The sequence below is a fragment of the Drosophila grimshawi genome, unplaced genomic scaffold, assembly GCF_018153295.1.
Source record: "Drosophila grimshawi isolate 15287-2541.00 unplaced genomic scaffold, ASM1815329v1 contig_44, whole genome shotgun sequence".
In the NCBI taxonomy this organism is placed as follows: domain Eukaryota; kingdom Metazoa; phylum Arthropoda; class Insecta; order Diptera; family Drosophilidae; genus Drosophila; species Drosophila grimshawi.
This window is the reverse complement of record NW_025063240.1, coordinates 12,774,326-12,790,320: the sequence shown is the minus strand read 5'-3', so window position 1 is coordinate 12,790,320 and position 15,995 is coordinate 12,774,326. Positions and strand designations below refer to the sequence as shown.

The window sequence follows — 15,995 nt, the reverse complement described above, 5'->3', positions numbered from 1 at the left end:
CATGTGTGAATGAAATGGTTTAAATTTAAATTTTTTATTACGCGTCCTTTACGGCACAAGTATATCTAACTTCCGAGCTCTTCTTTCAAATTTGCTGTGCAATTTTCCAGCTCAATGGGAAAACTTTGCGTACAAAATGTTGAAAAAATAAAACCGTCATAAAAGAAAACACAGCAGAAAAAAAGAATAAAACTTTCGCCATTATTTAAATGCGTTGTAATAATTTAAATGTTGACATATTGTCAGCCAGCCACGCCCACCCAACAGCGCCCACTTTCACTTGCTACCAACTTTTCGTGCTTGTTATTATTATTGTTGTTTTTCTTGCGTTCTTTTTTTCTTTTATTGTGTCGCCGCGTAAATTTAATGAATTTTAATGAAAACTTATGTGCGCGTTGGTTGTAGCAGCTGCTGTCACGCCCCCAGTCGCCCCATTTGCATGCCCCAAACACTTGCAATTGTCGCTTAATGTCAATTTAAACTTTTGATGCAAGCGTCGCCATTTTGTTGCCCATTGGAATTAATTTGCTTGAGTGTGTATGTGCGAGGGGTACAACAAATAAGCGAAATATTGTTTAGAAACTTTTATTGTTTATTTGTGAAAGTTTGTGATGATCAGTAGGTGTGGGACTTATGTTCAGTCTAGCTAAAGATGAAAACTTCGGCATTGTTGAGTGTATCTTAGATAAGTCCGAAAACAATGGCTTATCTTCTAAACTAGAAACCATCCATTAATATATATCACAATTAAAAGAGATCATACTTTAAAACTTGAAAAGTAGATCTGCTTTCCAAAGGCTTGCTATACTTTCTAAAAGATAATAGAGCAGAATTCTATTGTTGTTTACTAATGTTTTATAGGAAGGATTAATAAGAAACAGTCAATACATTTATGCTTTTCTTTTTTTATTTGTGCAAATTGGAAGTTCCTGATGTTTAAAAGGAGATGCCAGTGTTGGACTTGATCCAGGGCAAGAAGCTGGTAATACGGGTGAAGGCTGCTGGGTAGCCCTTCTCGCAGCCGGCGGCAGCTCCGAAGGAGGTCAGACCAACCTGGATTTTGCTGCTGGTGAGTACCAATGGGCCGCCAGAGTCACCCTGGCAGGTTGACTGTCCACTGGGGGTAGCAACGCAGATGTTGCCTGCGGTAACGGTGGAGCCATAGGTCTTAGCGCACACACTGTTGGCAATAACCTTCAGATAGACGTACATAAGATTGCTGGAAACAGCGGTAGCGGAGTCGGTGGTACGACCCCAGCCGGAAGCGACGACCTCAGAGTTCTCATAGGTTGAGTAGGAGCCGGACTGGGCTGGCAGAGCGACAACCTGGATTTTGCTGGTGAAAGCAACAGCTGGGATCTGGATCAGGGAGATGTCGTTTATCAAGGTCTTGGAATTATAGCCGGAGTGAACGATGATGCCGGATTTCTGGACGACGTGAGAAACCTCGGGCGAGGTGCGGACGGTGGCGCCCAGATAAACGGTGACAGACACAACACTGCAAAATAAGCCACATAAAGAGTCACAAATGGAGGAGTTCCAAACAATTTACGAAGAACTTACCTCTCGGTACAGTGAGCAGCGGTCAGAACCCATTTGTTGGAAATCAGAGAGCCACCGCACCAAGCACTACTTAAAGCGCTCAACTTCAAGGATAGACCGACCTGGTAGGGGAACTGGCCAACAGCCGCTTTCTGTCCTCCGGTGATGCGACCTTCAATATCGTCCTGCACGGGCATCTCGCGATTGCGAAGCACCAGCTGTGGTTCGGGGAAAGCCGATGCGGCCACCGCCAGAGCAAGAATGATCAGGAACTTCATGTTTAGTCTTAGTTTAGAACTCAACTAGTTGTCTGCCCACCACACTGCCATTTATATAGCAAAAAAAAGCGTGCCGGTCAAGATTGGATAGTTTCGTTTCAGGTGTTAAGCTGTCCCTAGATAAGATAGTATGTACGACGACATATTTGGCGTAGTCTTATCTAAACACAGGCCAAACAATTTTTGGATCACTTCTTTTTTGGGCTAGCTGATTAGCTTAGCCGATATCGGTTATTGGCACGCAGCTGCTGCTCATCAGGTTTTCAATTATTTAAATACTTAAATTATATTATTGAGAACTAATCTGCGATCTCATCGACTGGGTTTTTCTATTTGTTTGTCGAGCGCAACGCAAGTTAGCCCGCTACTACTTCAATGCAACTAATTCGATTAGCTAATGAAAAAAAAATAAATAAAATAAGTATCATTTATTTTGTTATTGACATGTGACTTGAGTTTTTTTTCTTTCAGTATACATTTTCCTTGTTGAAATTTGTATAACTTTTTGGTTATCAGTTATATAATAATACATAACTATAATACATATCAAGATATTTGGCTGGTTGATACAAATATGAGAGCAAAGACCCGAGTTTAACGATTCTATCGAGAACGGCTCAAGTTATAATGGCCACTTTTGGTAAAAATTTCCGGGAAATAGTGACATATTTTGAATAAACTGAGCTTTAAACTCTGTTGTTTTAAGTAATAAACTATCAATATGACTTATAATTTATAATAACTTTGATTATAAACCTGAATTTCCCAAAAACCCGTTTGCCATTTACAGCCTTACACAGCGACTGATCTGTCCTGTATTAAATGTATTTAATGCTGAAGACCTTTATCTAAATTATGATTGTTCAAATATATATGATCAATAAAATATTAACAAATATAGACGTACATGTTGCACGTGCAGTGGGCGGCAAAAGGTCAACTTAATCAGAGTCGCAGTCGGACTGGGTAATTTTGCCATTTAGTAAACCGACTCAAGAGAAGAGAAGAGTCTTCGAAATAAAAATATTCAATGTACACTTAAATACCCCTCAGCACCGCTAAGCTGACCACAAAAGTTGTTTGGTCATTTTGTGTATTTATCAATCCTTAGTCGCGTCCGATTGCGTACGCTGACTCTTTGAGTGGATTTTTGAAGGGGTTGCATAAAGTGGTTAGCGGCTTGGGTTTGGGTTGGGTTGGGCTCTGGCCATTGGAGCTCATACAAAAACGAACGTCCGCAGATCTGCGGTTAATTGGCAATTCAAAAATGGTCAATTAAAGGCGATTAGCAAACGTGCAGCCAGCAAAAAAATGTATATTAAAATAACAGAAAAAGAAAATTGCAACTTTAACTGCGATTCATCAGAAATAAGTTCGATCGATGATTGTTTTGTTTTATGTATTTGCCAATTTTTATGGCAACTGTTATTCTGTTTGTGTTTTGTTGCAATTTTTATTGTTATTTATAGCCAACAATTTCCATTTACGAAGCAAGGGTCCATAAAATGACACCCAATGGCAAACCAGCAAAAGTAAAACTCGTTTCAGACCCGACTCGATTTCATTGTTAGTGTTAAACTAATTGGTTTTATTGTCATGGCCAGGACATGCCGCGGCCCTGGCTATATTGTTAAGCAATTAATGGCCAACAATTAGGCGTTAATTGCATTTAGTTGACTGTTGACTGCCTGGATGTCCAGTTACCCGGTTGCCTGGCTGCCGTTCAGCTCTCCATGTTCGTTTTGCTCACAATCCAGTCCAAATAGGCCGTTACCCGAGTGTAGACTGTGGGAGCGCCCAGTTCACAGCCTTTGGCGCTGCCAAATGTGGTTAGTCCAATCAAATAGCTGACATTGTGCCACCGATAGACCAGTGGACCACCCGAATCCCCCTGACACCCGCCACGCCCACCACGACCATCGCTGCAAATATGCCGCTTCGAGCTCACCAAGCCGGGTAGAAAATAACAGAGGCATAGCTGTTGCTCCAACACCCGCACAGTCACATAGTGTAGCAGATCTTCCTCGAGCTCCTGCTCCTTGGTCACATTCAAGTTATCGCCCAATGCGCCCCAGCCTAAGGTGGTAACCAACTGACCCTCCAGCAGGGATTGCTGCATGAAAGGACGAGCCAGTGGAATGGTCTGTATGCTGGAGGTGGGCGTTGCGGGGCGCGGTAGGCGCAACAGTGCCAGATCATTATACCCACCAAAGCCCAAATAGCCGGGATAAACATTAAAGTTCTGCCTCTCCACTTGGAATACATTCTGGGCATCAGTTGCATTTGCATATTGGTTGCTGCCCAAATAAATCTTGGCCCTCGTTGAATCAATCAAACAATGCGCTGCTGTCAGCACAAACTGCAAAGTGATCAAGGAGCCACCACATTGCCGATATTTACCCTGACCCAGCTGCAGTATTAGTCCCGCCTGGTAGGGAAACATATCCTTCTGCGCCAGTTCACCGTTAGCTATTCGTGTGCTGATCGCTGCTTCCTGTTGGGTGGCAGGCAACTCATATTTCTCACACTGTCGCTGCCATTTCTCATAGCCAACTTGCCAGCCGATGGTTATTTGGTCCTCGTCCCTCTCATCTGGATCATCGGGCTTAGCATTCCGCGCCTGCGTCTGTCTAAATAAAATGACAAAGCACAGACAGAGCTTTAAGTAACCCATGTATCGTCTCCACTTGGAACTGGCGAAGTGGGTTCTTCACTCGAGTAGTTTGTTGTTTTATATAGCCGGGCACGTGTCTGTGGCTCTGTTAATTGAATTTGCACACATAAAGAGAAACCAGCAGCTGGTTGGCATTCCATTTTGCTCAGTTTCATGTAATTGCCACACGTTTTGGCGATTATGTTGCTTAGGCCTTCGTCTTTAACTACAGCAACCCTCAGCAAATGGGCATCAATGGCATCAGAAACAGCATCTCTGCCCCTTCCCCTCTAACGATTATAACCTTTCTTGGTTGCATTTGCCTTAATTGCGTTCCACTCATTGAGGCAGCCTTCAATTGCATGTTTTTTACCCCCCAACCACTCAAGTGTTGCCCACATTTCGTTGTGGTGGGTTTCAGCAGCATTTATCAGTGCTTTGTTTATTGTTTATTTAATTTTATTTAATTTACAATGTATACACCCAGACATTCAGTTATAGCAATAAGACTCGAAATACCTAAAAATTATTGCAATCATAAATGAATTAGATAACATATTAGTTCACTACCATTTCTTCAATGACAATACAATTTGCGAGCTTACTGACTATCGACCGGTCTATTCTGCTTTTATCTCTCTAACATTTGACATGACTTACTTCAGTTATTAATATTGTTAAGATTGTAGAAGATAAGCAGCCAGTATATTTATGTATTCGTACGGAGCTTATTTTTGAAAAAAATATAATATGTAAAATATATTCTATTATTGAAGATGTATATAAGTATTCGCTGTCGTACACATTTGTATTTATATTTTCTGTACACATCTTCTGAATTTGGAATATCTATAATTTATGATGATTTGCAAACGGCGATCTTCCTGCTAATATTTTTACCGAATAGTGTGGCTTTATATTAAAAAATAATAATGGTCTAATAACCATACGCTTTTCTTTTAAAACTCTAAAACTAGGCCTTTGGCCTGTTTGATTTGTAGTTCTTGAGTAATAGTCTAAGAAATCGACATCTTATAGTGGTACTACCATTAATTAGCATAAAAACAAGATTCAGATTCTATTCCAAGCTCGTACGACTTCAATAAGAAGTATTCATAAGGTTATTTTTTTTTTTAATTTTTTGAAACCCCTTAAAATCGATTGCTATTTGAAAATTGTTGAACTTCATCACAATGCTGGCGACTTCAATGAACTTATTTTTCCCTTGCTGCTATATATAGTCAATTTTATTTGTTTTCATCTGTTTGCCAGCAAAGCCCAGCATTGCTGCTGCTGTTGTTGTTGTTGTTGATGGTATTGTGTGTGTACTTTTGCTATTTGTAGCTTAGCTTTTCTTCACTCGCAACGCCTCTGTTTTTATGTTTATGCGGAAATCTGCAGAAATTGTGTCAATATCAATAAAATTAGATTAGTATCGACGGCGGCAAACAACCAAAGTGTGTCAAGCAGTCAGGCGGGCAACAAATAACCCCCACCGACTCAGCCCCCTATCATGTGTGTGTGTGTGTGTGTGAGTGTGTTGTTTGTGTTGGATGTGCGTGGGAGCTACTTGGAGCATCTACATCCGTTATAGTGGGTCGGAGATGGGTTCAGATCCGGCCTGCGGCCTGCAAAATCATCGCAGCCAGAGCCTGAGAAATTGTCTGTGTGTGACAAATGCTTAAGTGCCTTGAAATTGTTGTAATTTCCAAAAGAACCCCAAACAACAACAACAATAGAGCAAAAAAAGTTTCACTCAGTTAAAACATGCGCCACACTTAATCTCAGTTAATTTTCTTAATGGAAAAGTTTTCACGGGTTTACTCGTTGTCCCTTGTTGCCACATTCAATTTTTTTTTTTTTTCTCTTCCGTTTTGGGGCCGTTCCTCTTTGTGGCATTTGTCGCCTGCGTGTAGGCTCAGTGAGAACGAGGACCCAACCTAAAATGGCCAGCCCTTGAAATTACTTCTGCAATTTTTGGGTAGCTTCCAGTATGCAATGGAGATAATTTTCATAATGCGAAAATTAGAAAAGTTTCAGGGCAAAAAGCTGTTTGCTATCGGTTTTAAATTTTTATTGCCAGCGGATTTTCTTTGAATTTGATTTTTTTTCCTGTTGTTTTGGCTACCATTTGGTTTAAAGCTGTTTTCCTATTGATTTCCCATTCACAACATTTACGTGCCATTATCGCATCGCTTACAAAGCCGGCGATATGCCCTTGCTGCGACTCCATTTTCATTTCCATTGCTGCTGCTGCTGCTGACTCCGACTGCGAATGCGGATGCCGTCGTTGTTTTTCCACTGCTTTCCCCGCTGACAATGACGTAATCTTTTATATAAACACAGCAGCGCTCCAACACTTTTCACTTGCTGCTGTTGCTGCTGCTGTCCAAGCGGCAGAAAGCATTTCGAGCAGCACTTGCCAACCCACCTATTCCGCTCCCTCACAATGCCTGCCTGCCCTTACGCCATCAGCATTTGTGCTCGTTGGCTGCGAATCACGTGACGAGTGATTGAGTGCACTTTTGTGTGCGCTTTTTCACTTAAAACTGTGCGATTTCAATCACTAAAAGCAAAGGTACACATCGAACAAAATCGAATCAGCCACAGCTGACTGATGTCCTTGTAATGGCTAAGGCAAGCATCCGTTCTTAACTCGAGTATGCCGTTAACCGCAAGGTGACTGCTCCTGCTGCTGTTCCTATTACTAAAACAACATAACCAAAAGCCAAAACATGCAAAAGGGAAGTTGGCAATAAATGTTAAAACAAGTTATGTGCAAAATGTTCGGAACACGTGACGGCGGAAAACAGAATTGCTTTTTTAAGAAAAATCAAAAGCGAGTGAGCAGAATATGACAAGGAACTAGGGCTCGACCTGAAGTTACCCTGTAAAATCTTTTTAGATATTCTACTACACCAAAAATACATTTGATTATAATAATATTAACAATTTAATCAAGATAAGAATTTGCATTAAGTTTAAGTAGTAAAGTACCGTAAAACATAACTAAATCAACTCTACTGTTAAGCAAACAAATATATGCCTTTAATATCGGGGAATGTCTTATTTTGGGTATAACATAAATTTTAGTTACCTGCAACACCTTTAAGGTACACAGCTTATGGCTTATTGTAGCCATTAAAGGTGTACAGAGTATGAATAATATAAGGAAAAAGGAAAATAAAAATATCTATGTTTTGCTGTGCATGAATATATATATATATATATATATATATATATATATATATATATATATATATATATATATAGGAGGAGTTTGAGAGTATGTAGGATGTTGATGCTAAACATTCCGCACATCAAAACGCGGCGCCACTTAACAAATCCCAAGTTGTTGTTGCGTGCCACGTGACTAGAATAGACAAGAGAGCGGGAGAGAAACAATAGCTTTGCTTTGGGCAGTTGGAATTCGGGTTCCTTTGTCCATCGTCTGTTGCTGACTGATGTGGGGCATAGGGGTATAGATGTGTAGTGGTGTGGGAGTTAGGGGTGTCGGGAAAACGCTTTCACGCACGCTCGCCTTGAAGCGTCGAGTCGCGTCGAGTCCTGGCGACCTGCCGCGCTTAATTTCCGCTTGTAATGGACGCACGATAAATCTCGGCTAGCGTTTCCGTTGCCCACAATCGGAGTCTCGACAATCTCAAGTTGCACGCTATTGAAATACATCTTTTGCTTGAACTTCTTGTTGCTTACACCGGAGCGTGTTGTCCTGCTTTTTATGCTTTCAATTTGATTCACCGCGCTCCAGTTTAAGCTGGTGCACATTAAATCAGACAAGGGAATGGTTGTGGGATTTGGGCTTTAGTTAACTGTAGGCCTTAAAATTAGCAGCATAATTACGAAACTTTGCCAGTGGCTCTTAAGACAAAACTTAAAAGGCTGAGTGTTAATTAAAGGTTAGAGTAAGGCGTCGCGAAGTTACAGATTGACTTGACTTTACTTTGTTCAGCTTCATGAATGAGGTGAATGCTTATTAAGATATATGACAATCATGTAAAATGAGAAGTCAATCAATTTTTCAACAAACTGAAATGAAAATCAAATATTAGTATAAAGTGTGATACGAAGGGAAGTAAATCATTGGAGTCTAGGTTATAACCAATATATATAATAGTAGTATATAGTCTCTATTAAATATTTTATATTTGTTAGGTATTTATGATCGGATTTCCAAATAAATGGAATTCCACAATTATAGTTCAAGCATGTGCTACTCGCTATTATTTTGTGTGATGCGCTTCTAGCATATGAGATGCCATTATTTAAAATGGCAAATCCCTTTAACTTACCACCGCAATGTGCCAATTGCCGGAGCCATTTTTATTGTCGCCTCGTTAGTCAGGGAGTCGGTTGGCAATGCGACTATTGCCAAATCCTCGACTGTCGCTCCGACTAAACCGACTAAACTCCTACTAGCCCTTCCCTCTGGTGCGTGTCGCTTAAGCCCCGGCGATAAGGTGTGCACATTTGGAAAGCCCTCTTCCCAAGCCCTCTTACCTCTTACCCCTTACCCTTTACACCCCGCTCCAATATAGCCAGTTAGCCGGTACGTGCCTTTCTTTGGTATTGCGATAAATTGCTATTGGCTTGCTGATGTTGCTGCTGCTGTTCTACGTATGTGGCGGCCAAAGGTAAAGCTGCTAATTTATTAGCCAGAGCGGCAAGCAAAATGCCAGCAAGATATAAATAAGCGAAAGGCTGCAGTATGCCAGAGAGAGAGAGAGAGAGAGAGAGAAAGAGAGAGAGTCTGAGCTGAGCTGCAACTCAAATCAGTTGGCAGTCTGACCTCAACGTTCTTTGAAATTGAGACAAGTTGGCAGCCCTCAAGCACACACACATACCTCACATACACACTCTGTCTGTGTGTGTCCCTTTGGCAGTTTGGCTTTAAGGCAGGGCTCAGAAATGTGTGAAAGCGGCGTATAAATTTCAATGGTCAAAATGTTCTCGCTAAGCTACACCTTTGTGTCGAGTGCCTAGCGCCCTAGTCTACTATGTGTGTCTTGTGTGTGTGTGTGTGTAGTGTGAGTGTGGTGTGTGTGTGTGTGTGTGTGGTGTGTGTATATATGGTGTGTCAACAATAGGACAACGGCAACGCATATTCAATAATGTCCTCGCTTTCAACTTTTGTGCTTTGCAAATGCAAAATCTGCATGGCATATGGAAAGAGAAAAAAAACGAACAGAGAGAGAAAGAAAGAGAACGAGAGAGAGAGAGAGAGAGAGAGAGAGAGAGAGAGAGAGAGAGAGACTGTATAGAGATGGCGACACATTGAACAATGTTGCCAAAGCCGTGGACTAAAGTTCTTGCCTGTGAACAATAGAACATCGAATTAAACAAAAAGCCAGGCTAGCAACATATATGCAAGTGTTTAAATATATGTGTGTGTGTCGGTATGTGTGTGTGAGTGTGTGTGTCGGCACAACAACAACAACAATAACTAGAAAGGAAAGCAACAACAACAACAACAACAACAACAACAACAACGGCATTAGTAACAATGAGCCATGCCATGAGCAGCTGCAACAATGGAAGAGAACTAAAATGAATGTGTGTGTGTGTGTGTTTTTCTATATGAATATATGCCAGTGTGTGTGATTGTGTGTGTGTTTATGTGAATATGTGACTGCTAAGAAGGCAGCTACTGTTGCTTTAACTGGCTTTTGTTAGCCACCCCCGGCCTCTGTGCAACTCTTCAGCTGCATTCGTTGTTGATGGTTGTCGTCGGTATCGCTTTGTTGTTTTTGTTGCCATTGTTGTTGCATTAGCGAGCAGACTGCATTAATGCCACATGCTTGTTGTGCGCATATATGAATGTAGTTCAGCGCTTGTTGTAAGTAATACCGCGATAGATATCATCTGCCGATAAGTGCAAAAATAATGATGGTATCAATGGAAGATGGAATTGTGGAGCATATATTAAGTATACATATTCGATTTTTTGGGCTTACAAATTTGATCAAATTGAAATGCCGTTCAAATCTGAATGATAAGTCATTAAAAAAACACTTTTGTTTCCAAAATCGGTTCAGTTGTGATAAGGTTTTATTTATACACAGTTCTTAAAAGGTTTTAATATATAACAACTTTAGATTAAAGTTACGAATTAAATTATTTAAAATGAAAAGGGAGAAATTAAATTAACAATTTAATATTAAAGAAATGAAAATAAATGATATAATAAATTAACCTGCGTGTATTCAAATTTAAAATATTTCAGTCTTTATTATAATGTTTGTGAAATCTTGGATAAAATCAGAAGCTTTAATCGCTTAGTAATGAGAAAAGTAAAATACGTTATCAATTTTTAGATATGGGTTGGCATTCGATTGTTTTAATTAAGTGAAAAGTAATAAGATTTTGCAAATATGTATAAATATAGGCATCCATTTGTCAGATTCTATTTAGCTGATTGCTATAGTTTGGTTGGCGATTTATAATCAATTTGGTATTCATTAACCAATTTGTTCGTGTATCCAGTCAAGATGATCACTAACTCGAGTGAAACCAGCGGGGAAGCCACTTTCGCAGTCTTCGATCACAAAGGAGTTGATACCGATGAGCACGTGGTCATCTGTGGAGAGCAATGGGCCACCAGAGTCGCCCTCGCATGTGGATACGCCCTCTGAAGTGGAGACACAGAGAACATTGTCATCAACATCCCCAATCTCCTCGGAGCACTGGTCATTACTAATTATGTGAAAGTCGCCACACTTTAGTTTCTTTGCCATTGGACCATCATTCGAAGTGAGTCCCCAGCCGCAGCTGGTGCTCCACGAGCCCTCGTATCTATTATCTCTGCTGTCAGGCAATGTCACACTTTGGATCAGGTCCGTATAGGACACAGAGGGCGTCCTAATCAGGGCGACATCATTATCCATTGTATCGTCATCGTAGTCCGGATGTTCGACGAAGTCGTCGCTGTTAACATTATGTGTTGGGTCACCATGATCGAGTTTCGTTGTGCCGTAGTAGATTATCACAGAGCTTGCACCAAACGTGCAGTGGGCAGCAGTCAGAATCCATGCGTTGTCAACAATGCTACCACCGCACCACCAGCTGCCCTCGTCTGAATCGAAACTCAAACCAACAATGAACGGAATTTGTCCTTTTTCCGCCGTGTAGCCATTGACAATTCGACCTTCGATCTTGTTCTCAATCTTTGGCAGGTTCTTAATCCCAAACGGCAAATGCAATTTAAATGAGCTCGCGAAGGCCATAGCCATGAACAGAATAGCTAGAAATAACTTCATGTTTACAAACACGTCTGTCAACAATCGAACTCGCTAACCCTCTTATATGGAGTGAAGTTCTGCAGTTTTCAATTAGTTGCACAAGAATCTTATAGATATTTATTGTTTATGAGCTATAACTTGGTGTTGTCTAAATAGGTATTCTGAGAGTACTTTTGAATATTAATTAAATGTTATCTATGTGTTTTCTTGTGCAGCTTATTTTTTTGTTGCTTAAAAAACAACAAATTTAAATTATTTCCATTTTGTAAAGGTTTGTTGTCTTCCAATTATAGCTATAGTAAACTTTCCATTTATGTATTCCTGACAGTGTGGAAGGTATTTCATACATTCGCATATTTCGTAATTTCCTAGTTTCTCATTCAAGTCACATAAATAGAGTAGTTGAGATATTTCATCTCACCAATTTAGTTGGTTAGCAAAGTATTGCACTGCAGACAAACTTGAAATGCGTATTTCAATTAGTTTGCTGTCCCAATTCTGCAGTTCAGTTTACTCCACTTCCCACCAGCATCTGACTTTTGGATCTTGTGACAAAAGTGTGTTGTTCCATTTTGTATTGTTTTGCTTCTCTTTCGAATTCCATTTGGCGCTACTTATAGTTGATCGAACTGGAGAGGCATGGCGAGTCGGGGCGTGGAGTATAAGTGTGTTTGGCAAAACTCTCAAGTGTCATCGAAGTGGAAAAGTTAATGCAAAATGCGAATGCGGCGCCACCTACTGATGCCATAATACTTGAACATTTTTGAAATTTTTGGTCAATAGCCATGCAATTTGGGTTAAGCAAACAAGTCAAGAGCGGTGGCACGATTCGAGGCCAGTTCGAGTCTGACAAATATTGCGCCATAATCAGAGATGGAGATGTCCGCATTCACATCTTTGTCTACTGCATTCGATTGGCCCCGGGCATATTGGCGAATTCGGCCAATTGGCCCAAGCCATATTTGGCGTAGCCATAGTGGCTGGCGCAAAATCTACCAATACACCGCAAAACTGCAGCTGCAGGGTAAATGTTGATGTTGATTTTCGGACGTGAGACGAGATGGAGATGATGTTGGCGATGGCGATGGTGATGGCGTTTGCCGGCTGCCGCAGTGCCATAGCCATAAAATCAGGCAGTCAATGAGCCGAATGTTCAAATAGCCAAATAGCTGTTATTGTTATTGCCACCGCTGCCGCCTGGCAAATTAATGAGGTGTCCTCTTGGCCATCCAGGCATAATCAAAGCCAGCTGCAGTCACAGGTCCCGTTGCAGTTGTAATTGAGCGTTGTCAGCTGGGAATATGCAAAACTGCCAGCCAGTCAGCAATTTGGCCAGATTGGCAAACTGTTTTTGGCATTGGCTTTAAGGACATCGCTTTTACCAGTTGGCACTTTAAGCAAACGAGTCAGACAAACGCCAGACAAGATTAGCATTATCCACTGCATTTCCCTTGGCTGGCAGTCCAACACTTTCCCAGACAATATTTGCATGAAAACTGTTACTGCCACTTAAGCATATCCTTGCCAAAAAACTTCCTTTACATGGCTCTTGCTTTTGATTGTTTCTTCCTGTCATATACTTTTCTTTTTTCTTACTTGGTTGTAGTTTTAATGACAGCTACCAAAAAAAAGGGGCAAGACTCGAAATTGTCGCCTTAATGTCAGTGAAGGCGTCGCGACGCCTCAATGAATGCAACATTTTTTCGCCTTATTTGATGGGCTGGCAAAAAGTTTTCGTTTTAATGCTCCGCGCAAAGTTAAGCGACACAAAAATGCAAAAATGTTTTTGGACAAGTCTGTGGCTTTTAGTTGAATTTAAGCCTGTTACGAACTGAAAACGCGTTAGTTGCATTGCCAAACTTACGGGCCAAAAAGTTGTGACAGCTTCGAAATTGTTAAAAAACAGTTCAGTTGCATGCTCTGATTAGTTTATTTTGCATTGTCCGCTAGAAAGACTGACTTTTTGTATGGGTTTTTTGCATTTTTAGTTGTTATCATATTTATGAACATCAGAGGTTTCATCATCATTAAAACAAACTTAAATATGAGTAATTCTTCATAATGTTATTAAATTTAGAAGCATACTAGTATGGTTCCCTTTGAATACTATCCAGTCGCCCCCCAATTTCAGTTTTAGCCCACAAAGCGCAGCTTGAGGCATTTAGATCCATTTAAATAAAAGTTATAAAAGTTGTTGTCTGTGTTTGCGTTTGCCTCGCAGTCATAAAACACTCAACGCTCATACGCCATGTGTTACCCCGAAAAAAAGGAAAAACTTTCAAGACAGTGACAGTGGCATAAAAAAAAACTCAACCAACAGCCAAATATTTTTAATTAGCCTAATGAAAAAGTTCAAATGTAAGAATAAAAAAAAAAGATATCAACAAAAATCTTGTAATTTTCAGAGCTGCCGCCGTTGCTGTGGATGCTACAACAAAAGGCAATGACTGCTGACAAATGAGGAAAACGCAGCGCAAATAAGCGAGCAATAATTTTCGCCATTGTTCGTTGCAGCAGAGGGGGCATGCAGCAAGCTGAGGCACAAACAAAGAAATGCGACTGAAATGGGTAGAAAAGGAGATGCGCAAAGAATGTTGGTAAATAATACAAATATGAAAGACATCAGTGCAACTGAGCAGAGACAATCTCTACGATACGCTCCACTCTACTCGCCTCCACTCTACTCTACCTCAAAGGCACAAACAGATTGAAGCTGAGAGTTTTCGGTTTGGCCGGCTTTTTTTATTTGCCTTTGCGCTTGGACCAATCGTCGTCCCTGAAAACAAATAGAGCTCATTACGCAAATGGCGACGGCACGTCACAAAATGTTCAATTAAAAAACTTTTCAATTCCCAATGAATGTGAAGGATATGAATGAGCCACTTTAGAATTATGAGGAAATTGCACTCCCTTCCACTTTCAGGCAGTAGGCAATGGATCATAATTGATTTCCAACATTTACATCTATCGGTTTTGATGTTGCTTATGTTGTTCTGATTGTTGTTTGTTTTGGGTCACTTTGGCTTATTAAATATTTAATGGTAAGTTGTCAGAAACAGCAAAATGAATGACAGGTACCCCCGTTGCTCCTCTTCAATATTCCTGATTGATAAACAAAGTGAGTGGAAAGCGAAAAGTTTTGGCTATGAATACTTTAGGCTGCTTAGTAGGACAATTTCAACTGTCCGTCTGTCAATGTGCCAATTATTTAAATGTTTTCTTTGCTCCGGATGTTTTTCACATTTTATTTACGCACGCATTCGTGTGTAGCCAGGCCGATAATTGCAACAAAGCACAACTTTTAACAGAACATGAAAGCAAACCAAAAAAGCAGAAAAGTAGACAACACTTTGACACCAACAAGCAGCAGCAGAAAGCAAAAATGGGTAGCCAAAGGAACAAAAGAAGAACGAATGAAACATAAAAAGGAAAAAAAATACGTTGAAATCGCTGCTGGCTAAAAACTTTTGCCATGTTGCCATCGAAAAGATTTGCCACAACTTTTGCGACAACGGTGCCGACTGAGGAAAAAGTCTTTGACCGGACGAGGTTGCAATTAAAAAAGGGATTACGTGGCTGGGCTAGACTTTGATTTTTCCCCGGACTGTTGCTCCTTTTGCTTTTCGATTAAAAGTTGAGCAAATTAAAATTGTATAATGACGGTGATTAGGCCAACAACAGACTGGAAATTGCTCAGCACCAATTGCCAAGCCGGCAAAAAAAAAATCCTTTTCTACGTTTGTAAGCACAGCTGACGGATGCCTATTGTTCCTGAAGTTGAGAGCTTATAAAAATTACCTCTATATATAAATATCTAAAGTAGTTGTAAGAAACTTTTGAATTGAGGATGAATTTACTATAGTTAGTATAAAGAGAAGTATGTTCCATGGAGATAAAATTGCACATGGTAGTTGAAAATTTATGTGGAGTGATTTAATTAATGCTGAAAAAACTGCAGTTTCCTTTTACTGCACTGATCATTAAAGATATCGCCTGCACTGTCAGCCATTTTAAGGTCATTGCAACAAGGTTATTAAAATTAAACTGAAATTGTGTCGCGTTCAAAAGACCAACATAATTAACGTGCGAACATTTATTCGGTCGCACAGCTGGCGTACACACAATTTGCATAATGCCAAATTGATTATTATTATTTGTGTTTTTGTATATAAATTAAATAACTTTATTTACTCAATTATGTTACTGTGAATTATATACATATATTTAGGTTTATGCATTTGTTTGTCTTCATTTACAATATGCAAT

At 40.2% G+C, this 15,995-nt stretch overlaps 3 protein-coding genes across 3 annotated transcripts; all 3 read right to left on the bottom strand.

The window, feature by feature from the left end:
* Positions 1–885: 885 nt before the first annotated feature.
* LOC6557327 (serine protease 1) lies at positions 886–1,842 on the bottom strand. Its single transcript, XM_001984390.3, has 2 exons — positions 1,564–1,842; positions 886–1,498 (listed from the first exon to the last, which is right to left on the bottom strand). The coding sequence occupies exons 1-2, from the start codon at positions 1,818–1,820 to the stop codon at positions 937–939; spliced, it is 819 nt and encodes a 272-aa protein (XP_001984426.1). The 5' UTR covers positions 1,821–1,842; the 3' UTR covers positions 886–936.
* A 1,533-nt stretch (positions 1,843–3,375) lies between these two features.
* On the bottom strand, positions 3,376–4,522 carry LOC6570729 (brachyurin). Its single transcript, XM_001996908.3, has one exon. The coding sequence runs from the start codon at positions 4,492–4,494 to the stop codon at positions 3,544–3,546; it is 951 nt and encodes a 316-aa protein (XP_001996944.1). The 5' UTR covers positions 4,495–4,522; the 3' UTR covers positions 3,376–3,543.
* A 6,171-nt stretch (positions 4,523–10,693) lies between these two features.
* Positions 10,694–11,760, bottom strand: LOC6558236 (serine protease 1). Its single transcript, XM_001984392.3, has one exon. The coding sequence runs from the start codon at positions 11,745–11,747 to the stop codon at positions 10,950–10,952; it is 798 nt and encodes a 265-aa protein (XP_001984428.1). The 5' UTR covers positions 11,748–11,760; the 3' UTR covers positions 10,694–10,949.
* Between the last annotated feature and the right edge of the window lie 4,235 nt (positions 11,761–15,995).